Source organism: Trametes versicolor (genome assembly GCF_000271585.1).
Source record: "Trametes versicolor FP-101664 SS1 unplaced genomic scaffold TRAVEscaffold_11, whole genome shotgun sequence".
In the NCBI taxonomy this organism is placed as follows: domain Eukaryota; kingdom Fungi; phylum Basidiomycota; class Agaricomycetes; order Polyporales; family Polyporaceae; genus Trametes; species Trametes versicolor.
The window spans coordinates 1,751,934-1,768,301 of NW_007360331.1; the positions used below are offsets into that span (position 1 = coordinate 1,751,934).

The window sequence follows — 16,368 nt, forward strand, 5'->3', positions numbered from 1 at the left end:
TTCGCCACACTATACTAGCCGTACGGGTGGTCGGTGGACATATACTCAAGGACTTCAACCTGGGCGAAGTCTACGATTTCATCAATAACATCCGGATCGGCCAGGTCGGACACCCAATGGATCTCGAGGATGCGAGATGGAACACCCCAATGGCGAGGTGGTGCAGGAGGAAATACAGGCAAGGCCCCGATCGCCGACTAGGGCCGATTCGGAGGAGGGCGAGGACGTGTACATGCTCGATGAGAGCGATTACGACTACATGAGCGATGAAGATAAAAACAATGAGTAGAACCTGACCAATAGAAAGATGGATGTGTTCAAAGATGTTTCGGACGATGATGATAATGGTGCACAGTGGGTGGAAGCAAGGGTGATCAGGCGACTCAGAATATCGTGAAAAGATTAGGTCGCATGCGCTAGATCCAGATCGGGCCATGTACGTAGCATGCAGTCGCGACGAAACGATTCGAGTGCGTCAGACACCCACGCCGCGACAAGGCCGCCCAGCGAAAGCAGTCATACCATTGTCAATACGGGCACGAGGGCATCACCCCGTTGACCTCCCCAGCAATCGCAGACTCCACTTCGCTCGACCATGGGATAAAGCAAGGAACATCAATAACTTAGCGGTATGTAAATCCATCGATCGACGTGGCTATGAGTGGAAAGGGACAGATGGCAGCATATGCAGAGGAACCAAGGAATGTCATGGGGAGGAGGGGGATATGGGAGGGAGCGGTGGGAGCACAACAACGGTGTAGCCAAACAAGGCCCAAGCCCAAAGTGACCGGTAAGAGAAGGAGAGGAATTAGGTGACAGGATGATCGGAAGGAAGAGGGTGCGCGCGCGACGACGCCGCGCGCACTTCCACGGCGTCTACAATCCAAGCGGGGCGACGACAGACAGATCTCGGGCACGGAGATGTGGAGGGGAGGCGAGACGAACGCGGCCTAGAACAGGCAGACGAAGTTGCTCGGGAAGATGTGCTTCCCGGGCTGCCGCCGCGTCTCGTCCAGGAGCTCGCCGCTCCACCAGCCGTCCTCGGGCGTCGCGGTGACGGCGATGATGTCTCCCTCCTGGAAGTCGAACTCTTCGTCGATGGTCGCCCGGTAGTTGTACATCGCCTTCACTACAAACCGCAAGGAGCCCCGTCAGTGACCGTCGTCGAACAGTCGTGATCGCTCTGTACGCACCGTAGAACAACACCCCGCGGCCATCGTCGGTGTACTGTCCAGTAGGCGGTGGCTGGTTCGCCGGCGGCTGCGGCGAAGGCGCCCGTTGCTGCACGACTTGCTGCTGTGGTGGTGGTGGCTGCTGGTAGTACCCGTTCACAGACTGACCGCGCACCAACGCGCCGCCACCCTGCTGTTGCTGCGGTGGGGGCTGGCCGTACCCCTGAGGCTGGAACATTTGCTGCTGTTGCTGCTGGGGTGGAGGAGCACCGTACATCGGCTGTTGCTGCGGCTGCTGGATAGGAGGGGTGTACTGGGGCTGCTGCTGTGGAGGAGCGTTGTATACAGGAGCCTGCGCGGCAGCGCCATAGGGATGACCCTGAGGCGGTGGAACGTAGGGGGCGCCGTTCGGTCCAGCGTTGTAACTTGGTCGCCGTTGGACGGGTGGCTGTTGTGGAGGAGGCTGCTGGGGAGGTGGCCCGCGATACTGCGGGCCCGGCTGCTGCTGTGGGGGCGGCTGGGAGTACATCACCGCCATCTCGTCTGTCGTGACCCGGCCGTTGGGATCTAGTGCGATGCCGATACCGGGGCTCGTTGGACGCTGCTGATGCGCTGGCTGTTGGGGGATGGAGATGGAGCCCTGGCGGGGGTTGGAGTTGGGGATGGAGATCGAGCCCTGTCGCGTGGAGGTAGACCCGGAGTGCGCATGCCCGTAGCCGTTAGCAGACGGGGCAGGTCCTCTGTTGTAGCTATTGCGGTTCGAGGGGGGCATACCCTGCATCGCGGGGCTCGTGCTGCGAGACAAAGGCGCGAATGGTTGAGGGCTCGTGCTCCTGCCCTGCGCGCCGATACCAGCTTGGCCGCCTTGCGAACTGAGCGGACGCTCGCGTATGCTCGACCCTTGCTGGTGGGGGATGATGCCTTGCTGGCTCGAGATGGAGCCATGCCCGGAAATGCTGCCTGCGTGGCTGTTCCGCCTGCTGGTCGACTTGCGCTCGCCAGGGAACGACTGCTGATAGTCAGCGAGCACGTCCTGTACCGACACACTCTGTGACGGTGGAACGCCATTCGTAGACGGAGGTCGCATGTGGACGTTAGTCGGCATGTTGGGGGAAGACGGGCGTGATGACGCCAACGCCTGCGTGGGGTATGAGCCAACGACAATCTCGGCCGATTGGCGGTAGGTATCGCGGGACGGGGGGCCACCACCGCTAGATCCGCCAGGAGGAGGCGACAGGTTTGATACTCCTGGGCGTGAAGAGCCAGACCCTCCCGGAGGAGATTGCGTCTGTGGAGCGGCTTTCCATTGCCCACTCCGGCGCACGCTGCCTCCCCCGGCCGAAGTCGCGTTCCTCAGCTCGTCCATCTGGCGTCGCAAAGGATCGTCATCCTGACCAACTCGAGCGGTCGCTGCTGGGTCAGGGGGGCCGCTATGCGCCTGCGGATCCCTGCCGAGGTTCACCTCGTACGCGTTCGAGCCGACCTTGAGCATCGTCCTCGCAGTAGGGTCAATCGGATCAGCCTGGGGGTCAGGCTCGCGCATGCCCATGCTCGACGCCGGGGTGGCCCGACCGTTCGTGCCGTTCTGGTAGAAGCCGTTCTGTTGCTCCGGCCCACGGTTGCTAGCCCTACTCTGATTTTGGGAGCGCTGCACTTGCGGTTCGGGTGCGCGGGGCGCTCCGGTAGCTCCCACGCCAGTCATATTGACAGGCTCCTCTTCCGGCTCGGGCTGCTGCTGCGAGGCTTGCATGGGCTGCCGGGGACGCTGGGACTGCCGGGCAAAGTCTGCGGGTCGCATGGAAGGCCGTTGCTGGGAGGCGGGTTGTGCGTCGGGGCTGGCGTAGTCGATGAACGGAGGAGGGTCCGGGATCCCGTTACCGGTCCCGTAGTCGCGGACAAAGTTCTCCATGTCCTTCTCAACTTCGAGCTGCTCGAGCGCTAGTCGAAGCTTCTCACAGGACTGTATGACGCTGCTCAATACGCGCCCGGCGCAGGATGACGAGGCAACTCACCTCGTCGTCAGACACGCATACGGTGGACACAGCGTTCGCGTATGCCCACATGTTGTCCTTCATGAATTCGATCCGTTCTTCCTCCATGTCCTGGCAGCTGTCGCAAAACGCCTTCCATGTGTGCTCCCATTTCTGCATAGTGTCCTGGAGCGCGCGGGCAAAGTTGGCATAGTCGCGTTGGTTGGCCTGGACCGTCTGCTGCGCACGCTCGAGTTTCATGTGGACCTTTTCAAGGTCACGACCTTGGATGAGTGTGCTCTGAGCGGTGTACGAGTTGATTCGCACGCAGTCCGCTTCATACTTCTCGCGCGCCCGCGAAACGTATCCCTCCTGCGTCTGCTTGTTCTTGAACTCCTTCTCGATCTGGGCTTGAACGTTGCGCTTATGTTGCTGCTGCCGCCCAACAAACGCAGTCGAGGAACCCTCGAGGTCGTTTCGGATAGCCTGGGCGACTAGCAAGTGCGAGTGCGCCTGCTTCTCTGTTTCCTGCTTGAGGGTATCGAGGGACGCTCTCAACTCGCTGGGATCGTGATCGGTCTATGTCTCCTGTGCTCCCGCGAATGCTCACGTACCCAATCTCGTCCCTTCCTAGCGTAATCTTCGCCAGACTGGCGAGGCGTTTCGCATACTGCTCCTCGATCGCTGCTCTGTTGACCGGGTCAGCGCAATATAGGTCGAGGCAATCGTATACTCACCTCTCCTTCCAAAAGCCCTTAAGCTCCTCCATCGTCCTCATGGCTCCGCGCATGCGCGCGAACAACACTTCCACCCCGCCATCTCCCAGGCCCCAGAAAGCATTGCAAAAATCGAGAGATCGGTTGGCAAAGTCCGGAGAGCCTGCTCGGGCATATCGTGACAGAGAGGTCGTCGATGCCTGTCGTCGTGCAGACATCGTGGTCGTGGTTGTGTTTCAGGCCGCAGGCGGTGCGCAACAGCGACGAACAGGAGGGATTCAATCTCCGATCGAAGCGAATGCGCACTTAACTCAATCTCCGTCTAAAAGACTACGAGATGATCCTGAGTGAGTGAGACGCCGATGGTGCATTTAACCTCTTGTTCCAAACCATCGATGCTCGCATTCCGGTCTTTCCTTGTCTCCCCTAGGCAGACGACGTGTGACCTTGTCGAGGAGGGGAGGACGATCAAAGTCTTCCTAGGTGTGTTGTTGAACACCGTTGCTCTGGAAGTCCAATATGCTTGGGCAGCAAATACGACAATGTCAAGACGTGCAGATATCACCCAACCAGGACGCTCATCTAGCTTCTACCGCCTCGGTATCACTGAATTTGAGCCTGAACGAGCCCCTCCAGAGTGGTGACCCCGCTCCTGACCGCGTCGATGACTCGAATGTCTACCCCATCTCGACCATTCCGGACCGCTTCTGCCATCCCACTCATCCCTGCGCACCCCATGATGATCGTCCTGGCGCCCTTGGACACGATACGCGACGTAGCGGCCGCGATCTTCTCGGCCACGACGCTCTGCTCTATCTCGTGAAGTTGCACAGCCGTCATCCCGGTGCTCTGAACGCCAATGAAGGCGCCGCCCATGTCCGCGGACCCGAAGACGCGTTGGACGCCGGCGGTGAGTGCTCCTTCCCAGTATTTGCCGGTGGTGACAATGCCGAAGGGCCGTCCAAGGGCGAGTGCCTGCATGATAGAGGCCTCGAAGATGCCCAGGACCGGCTTGGAAGTGTGTTCTCTGAGCATCCCGACGAGGGGATGGTCTGAGAAGCATGCAACCAGGTAGGCATCGTGTGTGCGTCCCTTCTTGTCGGTGATGAGGGGAAGGAGGTCCTCGAAGGTGTGCGCCGCTGAGAGAACGGACGTTGTCGAGTCGTCAACCGATGGCGGCGAGCGTCCACTGGGACCGGTGTGGTAGTGGATGAGGAGCCCCGGATGGAGAAGATCTTCCAAGATCGGTCCGAGAGCGGTAGTCATCGACTGCGAAGAGTTCGTGTTGATAACCAGGATTGAAACCGCTTTCGTCATATTCGGATACGAAGGGATGTTTTGTCGCTGGGTGGTGGTAAAGCGGTGAGTTGGACGGATGACTCTGCGCGCACAGCTGAAGCTGAATTATGATCGATCTTGATAGGCTGCTCATCGCACTGCGTGACTGCCACTCGCGCTGGGCACTCATGCTTCACGAACGACGAATTTGAACAAGCTGTGCCCCTCATCACCTTGTGGCTATCGCGGTGCGCCCCTCCTCTGGCCATGGAATTGTACTGACTACATGTCGCCGCAGGTATCGCGGATTAGACGCCTGGCCGAGTCACTGCACCACCCATCCCGCAGCCAGCACTGCAGTCAATCGAACTTTATCGCCACCTGCTCACAGCATTCCGCGTCACTATAGAAGATGCGCTCGCACTTCGAGATTCCAGTATCTCACGCCGTAGCACTCGGTGCTGTTTAATGTCAAGGTCCGCTTGACAGGAGCGCGCAAGGCGGCACATAAAGGCGGCGTGGCCGAATGAGCGTGAGCGTTCCATATTCACGTCTCAACCACAATGTTCTCACCCGTGAAGACAAGTTGCAGTATCCTGCTCGTACTACCTTTCATCTCGGCCGCGTTCGCGTTGCCTTTGGCCTTCCAAGTAAGTTTACCTAGCCATTCATTGCACACGACAAGCGAGGTTTACTTCTTCGCGTTGTGTGGTTAGAACAGCTATGATGACCACCCCTTTACAACTCCACACCTTACCGCCCTCACGCATGCTGCGATTTCTCGGACTTCTGCGCATGATGAGCGTCTAAATGCATGGGACGTGGAGATCGGGTGGATGTTGCAGGTCCTCGGCCTCATCGCAGTCGCCAGCCTCATTATGGTCTCCCTCAATCTATGCATGAAGCTGTACACCTCTCGACGTACAAATGGTCATGTGCGGTTGGAAGGCGACGAGTTGCTTGTGGTTACGGCGCAGGAAATGACACCGGCTGTCGAGGCAGTGGTGAGTGCACCGACGAGAAGAGATTTTATTTATACGCTCCGATTGACTCATGCTCTATCTTATAGCACTCTGTCGGACAACCATAAGCTCGGCAGCATCCGGAACGGAGTCTATAGTCAGCGCTCTCAATCACAATATTGTGTGTCCTCACTTTTGCGATGATATCAGTACTCCTGTCCGAGAACGCAGTGCCACCTCGACTGGCGAAACCATCCGCGCACTATCCGAATTCGAAGGTGCTGCTTCTGAGAACGCTCACAAAAGGCAGAATTTCATGCCTGGGCGGGGCTGACGCTGCGGTCTGAATCGTCTGACACGCTTCTTCGCGTTTTCATCAACAGATGCAGTGCTGTCATGATGCACTTGGTTACCGTTAGCCTTCGTCAGTTACACGCAATAATCCGCAGCGCACAAGAGCAACAGATCAATACTTATAGACTCGTAGTTCCTGCGCTTCAACACGCAATCCATCTCTCTCTTCCGTCGGGCTGGTGTTGTTGGCGTCTAATACCTGGCGAGCGATATGTCGCATGTCCACCAGATCGCGATCTGGGTTCTCCTCGTCGTGAACCTACTCGCGACGACGCCCCTCGCACAAGCATCGTCGAGCGATCAACATATTCCAACGCCACGGCTCGGGCAAGATCCCAGCAAGCCTGCACTCATCAATGCCTACGAACTCCCTACACCGCTACCTGGCCACGGACCGCATCCGGTAGACTACCGCATAAATTGTCGGTGGCCCATGGACGACACGAAACACCACTGTGGCCTCCTGGAGGTTCCTCTCGACTGGCACAATCTCACCCGCGGCTTCGGACGCGTGCATTATGCCAGATACCCCGCCTCTCCCGAGGTCGTGCGCAAGGGGACCATCTTCATCGATACAGGTACGGAAGCGCCGCATCGAGCATACCAGCTTCTTACACTACTCCTACAGGCGCTCCATTTGCGATGTCCGGGGCGTGGACCCCCCAGGAATGGCTGTCTATGCGAGGGAATGCCTTGCACAACCGAACGCATGGCGAATATGACATCGTCGCGTGGGATGCGCGAGGGAAAGGCACTCACAATTTGACCATGTGCGTCGTTGTGTCTACGTGCCCGGAAACACTCGTCTAGTGGCCGCGACTAACGCTGCACGCACAGCCCTGGTCCTCTCCGCTGCTTCAAGGACGCCGCAGAGAGAGATCGCTTCCACGCTCGACTAGGCCACGAATGGCCCGTCCGGCGTTGGCAGGACTCCCAGCAGCTGGGCGAGCAGTGGGGCGCGGACGACATCGAGAAGTGGCATTTCACGCAGTCCAAAGTCGTCGAGCATTGCCTTGCTCAGCAGGACCCGGAAATGCTTCGTAACATGGGCGTCGCGTCCACGACGCGCGACTTGATCGCGATGGCAGACGCGTTTGACGGACCTGGAAGTCCGGTGAACTTCTGGGGCATGTCGTACGGAAGTCTCATCGGAACACATCTGCTGCAAAGTACGTTCTCCGAGTCTACAATACTTCCTCTTACCCGTTGTGCTTATCAGCGTGCGGCAGTGTTTCCTGAGGTGCGCGCAGTCCCCCTCAGGGCAAGGAGTATGGTTGTAATAGAAGAGCTATACGTCGCAGCGCGCCGGGAGAGTCATCCTGGACGACCCAGCAGACCTGATGGCCTACACCGTACTGCCATCCTACCAGGTCAGTGTTCGCACATATCCTGCGCCGGCTCGTGCTGAGGTCTGACATCACCTAGACCTGGAAAGAAGATATATCTCACGCGAACAAGACGTTCGCAGAGTACGCTAAGCGATGCGCTAGCGACGGCATTCACGGCTGCCAACTTAGCAGCTATGGCGGCACCGACAGTGAAATCATCGGGGATTACATGCGGGTCAACTTCGGGGTGCGCTCGGTCCGCGTGAGCTCATCGGAGGGGCGTTTTACTGATCACTGTCATCACCTATGTAGTTGGCACGGGCATCCCTTCTGGGGCGACGGTGAGTCGTTTCCCTCTCAATTTGAAGCTTGTGGTTCTTACCGCTGCTTTTCATAGCAACACTGTCAAAGAAGATCTTTTGAACCCGTACTTTGAAGACCTTTTCAAGACTATTGTCCAGCACGGCACCAACGCATCGGAGACGTCGTACAACGTCACGAACGCCATCTCTTCACTGAGCGCCGTCTACGCATACGCGGACGAATCCCTTGGACTCGGCGTCATGCCCATCTTCTGCGGCGACAATCTCAGAGACCACGACCCGGCGAAGGCATCGCAGCATGCTCGCGCAATGATCAAGTCTCTCACTAAAGACAGAGGCAGCGTCCCGGTTCTCAGTGCGTAGCTATATACGCGTCCACTCTCTCAAAGCAAAAGTGACCTGACAGCCGCGAAATTGTAGCAAACGATGCATTCCCCGCTATGCACTACATGTGCCATCTCTGGCCTGTGCGCGCGGCGGAGCGGTACCCGATCTTCGGTAGCTCGGCCGACGACTACATGCAGCCGCCTCCTCCTGTCCGCAACTTCCTTGTGCTCCAGGGCTTCATGAGCCCGCTCGCGGCACCCAAGTTCTTGGATCAAGTCACATATGGCTTCCAGCCCGGGCGCGCCGCGCACGATGTCCGCAACGTCATACAGTTGGAATTCGGGGTGCGTGTCTTGCGACGACCTACATAACCCAAGTCACCCCAACACCGCTCTGGTTTGTCTTGCAGACGCCGATTTTTTCGCACTCGCGTTGCGCGTCGCGCATCATCGTGGATTATCTCTACAACGGCACAGTGAGCAGCACATGTATCCTGTCTAGCCTCGAATCAGCGATCTCTTACCTGCGCCTTTCATCCGCATTACAGCTGCCCGAGCATGCTACTACTACGTGTCATGGAAACGAGGTTGAGTCCGCGTCGGATGTGCTCGATGATGCGACTGGGCTTCAAATATTCCGCGCTCTCGTCGCGCACACTTGGCACAAGTTTGCTACCGCCTACCAGACGTCTTCTCGGGGGGACGCGCTGCTTCGTTTGGGGCAGCTTCTGGGGTTCGTGGCCACCTTTATTTCTGTTCGCAAGACGCTTCTACGGCGCGCCGCACATCAGAATGTCGCGGTCGGCGGGGATCGCGAAGCTCAGGGTGATATCGGCTGGAAGGACGAACGGGAAGATTCTACGCAGGCAGCCCAGCAATGAGCTGTGTACTTGTGGCCGGTACCGGTAGCTTCCATGATTTATACAATCACCCTTTTGTCAGCTTGCCCGCGTACGCTTTCGAACTCATACAAGACGAATCCATCGTATTATCAAACAGACCAGTAACGCTTTCCGGATCGCGACACACCGCAAACTCCCTTTTGACTCTGGGCTTCCCAGTGCATGCTTCATGAAGAACCGTATCCTGCAGGAGCAATATATATGCTCCACCGCGGACAGGTGACGCCGAGGGGGTTGACTGGTCCGAGAGACCAGGTGGCTACCGCACATCTGGCTACAATACATGCCGGCAAGACCTGGATCAGGGACTATATAGAACGCTAGTCTTCTTCAACATCATCTCTACCACCAATACGACGGAGCTCCATTGCCAGCGTGCCCTGCATTATCTCACGACCCAGAGCGGTCTGCCACTTCTCGGAGTCGGAGAAGTCGCCCCGACGCGCCGCGCCCATGAGCGCGAGCTTTTCAGGCCCTTGAGTCTCAATATACAAATCCCCTCCGAAGAACGCCACTGAGATGGTGTAACGCATGTGTTCACGGAAGAAAGTTGCCCAACGTTTGTCCGGATCGACAAGTTTGTCGGGGAAGCCAATTTTGGCCGCAGCGCGACTGAAGGTGCGAATTCTGTAGTCATCCTAGCGCAAGTTTGGCCTACATCAGTTTGCCAGTCCGAGGGGAGGTGTAGCGAGATTGCACTTACATCGACATCAACACTGAACATGTTCCCCAACCACAGCTCATACACATCTCCACGCATGGGAACCACGTTCCCGTCACTGGTAAAGCTCGGGTCGGAATCAGAACTGTGGGGCCGCTCGCCGAAAGGCAAAATCTGAGGCTCTGAATTAGCCATTCTCAGTTCCGTAGCTGACAACAATTGCAGTGCGTGCCTGATGTATCAACGATGGAGGAAAAATCCAGTGGATCCCCACCGAGTGATTTTCCTGGGGAAAGTCGCCTGTCGCTCCGGTAAATACGCATTTGACCTCCGTCTTCCAGAGATCCTCGATTTTTAGAGGACGAGATATGGCCTGCATGGCAGCATATTAGCGATTGTGTCAGAATAGCTATAAGTAGGAGGAATCTACGCTGGCAAAGTTCGGGAAGTACATATCCAGAAACCATTGGGGCACTGGTGTGCTCGTCTCGATTTCCTCCTGAGCCTGAATCCCTGCCTTAAGAGTTTCTCTATAATAGAGTCCGTACAAAGGCAGCGAATGTAGGTACACTTTCGGGTCTAGAATATGGGTATTCATCAGTCATGAGTCGGGGGCGGATCGGTTTTACAAGAATACTACGTACCAGGATGGAAAAAGCCATAGATCTCCTGCGGCTCGATGACTACGGAGCGATCCAGCGGATGCTCAGACCTGGGCAGAGCCTGATAGAGGAAAGGTCCGAGTTGCCTCAAACGCACTTTCTTGATTACCATTTCACGACTCCACTGTGCGCCCAACGCCATCCATCGGAGCACCGTCTGGACTGTCACCGGAGTAACCTCCGCGTTGAGACCTAACAGCGATGCTTTAGCTTAGCCTCGAGCTTTCGCAGCAGTAGCCACGAAACAGTACAACTCGGAATCACTCACATGCTAGGAGCGCAGTGTTAGAGTGAGAAGTCCACCAGAAGAAGACGTTCGCGTCTCGAATCCTTGCCTTTTCTGATAAATGAGCGGGGATGGTCCAAAACGGCTCGGGTTCAGCCATAGTTTGATGCTAGAACAGTCCGGCTTCAGTGAGGGATTGGGAGAGGGCGTGAGACACGCGACGGCAGCTCTGGGTGAGGCCCGCATAACATGCGGCGAGGGCGTGTACCGAGCTTACGCGGCCGGGCGTAGACCGATTTTCAAGGAACAATACTCATGCGGTTCGTACTTACCTCATACATCTTCATATCCTCTATACATAGGCCTGCGACGACGCACTCATGCTACATCAGTACTAGTACAAGCCTTGGAATTGAACGAGATAAGATTCTTATATCATGTCGCCGTCCTCTTCCACGCCTCAGTACTTCAGTGCTCATCGTCCTCATCAGCAGGACTCCTGCGCAAGCGCTCCTGCATATTCCGCTCGCAGATCCACTCCAAAGCCTCCTGGCCGAGCTCGGTTTGCCAGATATCGTCCTCGAGGGGTTTAGGCCTCCTGCTGTGACGCATATACTCATCCTGGAAATGATCGTCGTGGCCCTGTCCTCCCCGAAGGAGTGTATATCGCCGCCAATCACCCACACCACGAGTGTGTAGCGGAAGTGCTCGTCGGGATACACGTCCCACTTTGAGCTAGGAGCAACGAAACGTTCGGGCAGGCCGATGTCGAGCGCTTTCTTTCTAAAGACGCAAACGCGGTACCCATCCTGAACCGAAGTGGGAGCATCAGAGATCGGCTCACATTTGACATCGGTAACGAGAATGTACGGCAACGTCAATACTAAACCGGCTATCGAGCCACAGCCGACGCACATCTTCGCGCATGGGCACCAGATTGAAATAACTGAACCAGGGGATGTCCATGAGATGAATTTTCCGTGGTGCACCCCAGGCCAATGTTGCGATCTGAAGTGATTGGAATCTCAGCAGTAGCCCTATACATAGGATATAACTCGCGAAAAGTCTCGACGTACCTCCACTCGCAGGTACGGCGGGAATATCCAGGACAGATTTACGTTTGAGGGGCGAGCGACGCGATGGCGGTGGTGTGGAGACAAACCGCGAGACGCCGGCGCCAAAATCGCGAGCGAGGATTCTGCGCGCGGCGGTGAGTCTAGAGGCTGCCTGGTGGGTCGCGCCCGAGGGCGTGAACGTGCATCCTCCGAGCTACTGGGTGCCTAGAAATATTATGTGATATCTGCGTACAGAGTTTGTGGATATAGCCTCCTGGTCCGAAATGCCAACAACGGATCGTCGGAGTCCGACATGTCCGTACCGTTGCCAGTTCGATAGGCAGCGTCATCTATAGTAAGTTGCTAAACGCCTTTGGTTCCCTCACCCACGCGAGAGATATCCGACAGCAGATCCTCGGGATCAATCAGCTCCAAGGCGTCCCTGCCAACTTCGCTCTGCCATATCTCGTCCTTGGGGTCAAATTTCGCCCCATATTCCTCCAAGTCGGCTTTGTGATTGGCAATAGCAGCAATGCTGTCGAGGATACCGTCCTGGTCGTGGATGTCTCCATTTCTGACCCGGACCAACGTCGTGTGGAAGAAGTGCTCGCGGAGAAACTTCTCCGAAAGCGCGAGGTCTTCCGGCGTGGCAATCGGCCGCCCGAGGAGGCCTATGTCGACTGCCGCCTGGGTGAAGGTGCGGATGCGGTAGTTATCCTGGGAGGGCGCAAGCCCGTCAGTATCTACCAGACAGTCAATTGCCATCAAAGAACACATATATGCTTACCTCGACGTCTACGCTGAATTCGTTTGCGAACCACAGCTTGTGCACGGCCTCGCACATGGGCATCACATTCTTCACGGTGCGACAGGCCTGCTTACTGCCCAGATCGTAATTTCGCGGAGCGCCTTTCGTCTCGTTCTGAAGTAGGAAATACATCAGCGCCGCTGTGCTTGACGCACACATTTATCGCGAAGACCGAACCATGTCGAACAAAAACGGCGGGAAAATCCAGTGAAGATCCACGGCAGCATCGTCGCCCATAGATCCAGTGAAAGCACATCTATTACGCGGCCCGCTGAACCTGGCACGGATGCTATCCGATATCCCCGTCTGAAGGGCACACGTCGTATTACTGAAAGTGAGCAACGAATCTAAATGCAAAGCAAACGCGCTCACGTTTTTCATGAACATGGCTATCCTCGTGTCCGCACTATCCGCGGTTTTACGCAACCGGATTTTCTCAATTCTGGTCTCTCGAAGCACCTTGAATGTACCCGTGGGATGAAGAGGTGTCCAAGGACTCGTTTTCGGCGTTCGTGTCAGGTCGTTCGGGTCTTTGATATAAGCGAGAATCACCCCCCAGTTCAAGCCACATTTCGTGGGAGCGATAAGCGTACAGTGCATACTCACCTTGCGCAAAACAACCGTACACTCCTTTAGTAAGGATGGAAGAGCTGTCCAACGGCTTCGAATCTGGTTGCGGCTGCGGAGCATAGGCGAGGACATCGTAGTGTTCTAGCCAAACCTGTTTGATGACAACGGTCTCGTCATTGTCCGAGGTCGGTATACCTAGCCAGCGAAGTAGCGTCTGCACTGTAACCGGAGTGACAGCGTCATTGAAACCTATCATCTAGTCAGTCATACTCCGGGCTCGAATTCTTGAATACGCTGTTACTCACAGGCAATGAGCTCTCCGGTAGGCCACCATACGAACACGTTTGCCTTGCGTTCCAATGCCCAGTCAGACCTGTGTACAACAAGTCCAAGTTGGTCCTCGGGCATTCTAACGACATCCGGGGCCACTCCAGAATGTTGCAAGTGTTGAAAATGATCGAGGGTATACGGCATCGTGATGATGTGCGGTGTGGGATGGGGTAAAGCAGCCTGTTGTATATATTGTGCTCGAAACGCAAGCTTTCGTATATTTGAAGTACTCTGACATACTTACTCGCGGGCCATCCGCGTCTGGATATGCCAGTGGTACTTTCTGAATGCCTGTCGGGTCTTAGATGGCGCCTCAAGAGCAGCAAAGATATAGAAAGCTTGGATCGTGCTGCAGCTTGCAGGAAGTACGAGCCCGAGTGAGTGAGTGCCGACGCAATGACGGGCAGAGCGAGGAGAGACCGGCGGCACCCCCGCGGCACCGAAGCACGTGGGCGTGCCCGCTTAAGCCGAAGCGCTCAACCTCCCAAAACACGCAATTAGGCGCTTCAGCGACTCTTCTCCGCACCACGGCGAGCCTTGGCGAGTGCACCCATCGGCCACGCTGCTTCTACTCGTCTCGTACAAGAGTCATGGAGTTCTGCATGCTTTCTGGGTTGCACGTATGCTAGCAGCTCTTGATCTTCCTCCTCGACCTCTAGAACACTGGGCTGAGCTCTCCAACGTGATCAATTCCACGTATGGTACTGAGTCGATAAGTATAGATCTATATCCCTCAAGCGCAGGTTTACTATCCGTACTTCACGATGTGCCGCCCATCTTCACAGCGTTTATCTCAAAACCTAGTCATGTATAGACCCAGGTGCCTCACTAGGGGTCGGGCATTGCAGAAGACAAGCGCGACAGCCTCTTGTTCGCCGCGTATTAGGACTGGACCATGATCAGCATCCAGGTGAGCCAGGTGTCCCTCCTTGAGCTCGACATGCGTACTGAATTTCCGCCGTTATCGGGACAAAGTCAGAATTCTGGGCGTCCGCTCGGAGAACGACACGCGTCAAGGAGAGGCGTACCGCGTCATGGGCATCCTCGGCTTGCATGTGGCGACCATATACAGCGAAGGGCGGAGGTCGTTTCAGCGTCTGCAGAGGGAGATATTACAGCGGTCCCCCTTGTATCGAAGCGTATGCTCGCGGGAAAACATCCTGCCCATCCACACTGCTCCGTTTCGGCAGCCATCGGGTAGCTATATCTATCATCTTGACAGCTACGTATCCGTCCCTCAGCAAGCTGTCTTTGCTAACTCGGATTACACAGCACCCCATTTCCTCAAGAATCAAGGTGGCGAACGTGGTCAACGCGTTAAGTGCCACCGGAAAGTGGGCTCTAGAAGTCATCCGGGTGAGTAGCCTCTTATCTGAGACGTCTACGGGTGTCTGACATTCCTTCCAGGACACGCATCCCACATCCGTGCGCCCTCACTGCCTCCAAACACGAAGGATCCCGTTCCCTACTTCACGGCGATATCCACATCATGCCACTGCGCGCTCCCCTGCTCGTTGTAGAGAGCTCTGCTGGTCAGTCCTCATCCGCCGTCGCCGTGACTGCGTTTCAGGACTGTACTTCGAGGGTCGCGTTCTTAATTTCCGGCAGACAGCAACGAGACCGTTGTGCGCTTTGGGCCGCTCTACACGGCAGGCTCACCGTGCGCAGCGCGCATTCTCCATAAATGCGTCCTCAATACTCTCTCGCGTAGTTCAGCGGCTAGTCACGATGCGGGCTCTCGTATAAGAGCGGCGCGCTCACTGCGTGCTGGCCTGAACGGCGCTGTGCACCTGCTGAGTGCCTCTGCCGTCGCACGCGCCCCCAAAAGACTACCGCAGACGCCGCATCTCTGCTCGACTGCTTGTGCTCGCTTGCGGTTGCTTGTGCTCGCTCGCGGTTGCTTGTGCTCGCTCGCGGTTAAATGCGCCAACATCAGGGATTTGAACTGGACGCGCGGATACCGACGGTCACGGTGGAGACGCGGTGGATAGGCGAAGGCGCCCTCACGAGAATCATGTTCACGCATGCCTCCGTGCGCTTTTCCAGTATGAGGGCGTGCGGGCGGTATAGTATCTCAATTACGTTACTTTATGGATGTCCCGTAGTACAACAGATGCGAGCTATATCGGTACGACGTCGTAGCGCCAACAAGATATTTGGAACTGCTGCAATATCGATACATCCATAAGGCCGTATACTGCGAGTCTTTATTCGTCGCTCAGTCACTCATCGTGGGCTCTCTCTCTCTTCCTGTAACCCTTTGCTGATGGCTGTCTTCCGTTGTACTACTCTAAATATTCCACGCAAATGTTATTTTCTCTACTATTTGCGGCCACAGTCCCACACGTCCCATCGGTACTTGACTCCCGCGCTAGAATGTCTGGACATCCCGGGCCCGAAACGCGCATAACATCCGTCCACGGAACGCGCAACTGTCATTGCGCCATGATATCTGGCAAAGCGAAATTGTAGATCAGTTGCGGGGTCATACTGTACCGCAGAACGACGCACGGGTGCTCGTAACGTTCCCGCAATAATGCATTCAAGTTCACTACATCCATCTCGATATATCCTCCAATATTCTTCAGGTCATAACGTATTCGTACAACACAATGACACCAGTCGAGTCAGCCTAATTAGTCTCATTTTCAGCGTCTTCTTCGTCGTCCCCTTCCTGCCATCCTCCATGAACACCATACGAACATCCTTGCAACTTCTGTAACGT

At 56.2% G+C, this 16,368-nt stretch overlaps 5 protein-coding genes across 5 annotated transcripts; 1 reads left to right on the top strand and 4 right to left on the bottom strand.

Moving 5' to 3' along the window:
- Nucleotides 1-602: 602 nt before the first annotated feature.
- TRAVEDRAFT_173545 (uncharacterized protein) lies at nucleotides 603-4,077 on the bottom strand (the record flags this gene model as incomplete). Its single annotated transcript, XM_008044971.1, has 5 exons — nucleotides 603-1,129; nucleotides 1,194-3,132; nucleotides 3,185-3,704; nucleotides 3,757-3,831; nucleotides 3,880-4,077. Coding segments are annotated over 5 exons (2,911 nt in total), but the record flags the coding sequence as incomplete, so codon positions are not given.
- Nucleotides 4,078-4,365: 288 nt separating this feature from the next.
- Nucleotides 4,366-5,198, bottom strand: TRAVEDRAFT_173547 (uncharacterized protein). Its single transcript, XM_008044972.1, has one exon. The coding sequence runs from the start codon at nucleotides 5,173-5,175 to the stop codon at nucleotides 4,462-4,464; it is 714 nt and encodes a 237-aa protein (XP_008043163.1). The 5' UTR covers nucleotides 5,176-5,198; the 3' UTR covers nucleotides 4,366-4,461.
- A 102-nt stretch (nucleotides 5,199-5,300) lies between these two features.
- TRAVEDRAFT_66763 (uncharacterized protein) lies at nucleotides 5,301-9,310 on the top strand (the record flags this gene model as incomplete). The annotated part of the gene is made up of 16 exons (XM_008044973.1): nucleotides 5,301-5,668; nucleotides 5,723-5,786; nucleotides 5,853-6,140; nucleotides 6,228-6,279; nucleotides 6,309-6,376; nucleotides 6,682-7,030; nucleotides 7,081-7,222; nucleotides 7,290-7,621; nucleotides 7,682-7,692; nucleotides 7,736-7,822; nucleotides 7,878-8,027; nucleotides 8,093-8,121; nucleotides 8,178-8,458; nucleotides 8,524-8,774; nucleotides 8,840-8,905; nucleotides 8,978-9,310. Exons 3-16 carry the CDS (start codon nucleotides 5,973-5,975, stop codon nucleotides 9,308-9,310), a joined length of 2,319 nt encoding a protein of 772 aa, XP_008043164.1. The 5' UTR covers nucleotides 5,301-5,668; nucleotides 5,723-5,786; nucleotides 5,853-5,972.
- A 341-nt stretch (nucleotides 9,311-9,651) lies between these two features.
- Nucleotides 9,652-11,040, bottom strand: TRAVEDRAFT_52050 (uncharacterized protein; the record flags this gene model as incomplete). Its single annotated transcript, XM_008044619.1, has 6 exons — nucleotides 9,652-9,969; nucleotides 10,035-10,166; nucleotides 10,312-10,365; nucleotides 10,423-10,571; nucleotides 10,637-10,846; nucleotides 10,923-11,040. The coding sequence occupies 6 exons, from the start codon at nucleotides 11,038-11,040 to the stop codon at nucleotides 9,652-9,654; spliced, it is 981 nt and encodes a 326-aa protein (XP_008042810.1).
- Nucleotides 11,041-13,032: 1,992 nt separating this feature from the next.
- Nucleotides 13,033-13,989, bottom strand: TRAVEDRAFT_60640 (uncharacterized protein; the record flags this gene model as incomplete). The annotated part of the gene is made up of 4 exons (XM_008044974.1): nucleotides 13,884-13,989; nucleotides 13,619-13,823; nucleotides 13,509-13,562; nucleotides 13,033-13,049 (listed from the first exon to the last, which is right to left on the bottom strand). The coding sequence occupies exons 2-4, from the start codon at nucleotides 13,785-13,787 to the stop codon at nucleotides 13,033-13,035; spliced, it is 240 nt and encodes a 79-aa protein (XP_008043165.1). The 5' UTR covers nucleotides 13,788-13,823; nucleotides 13,884-13,989.
- Nucleotides 13,990-16,368: the final 2,379 nt, after the last annotated feature.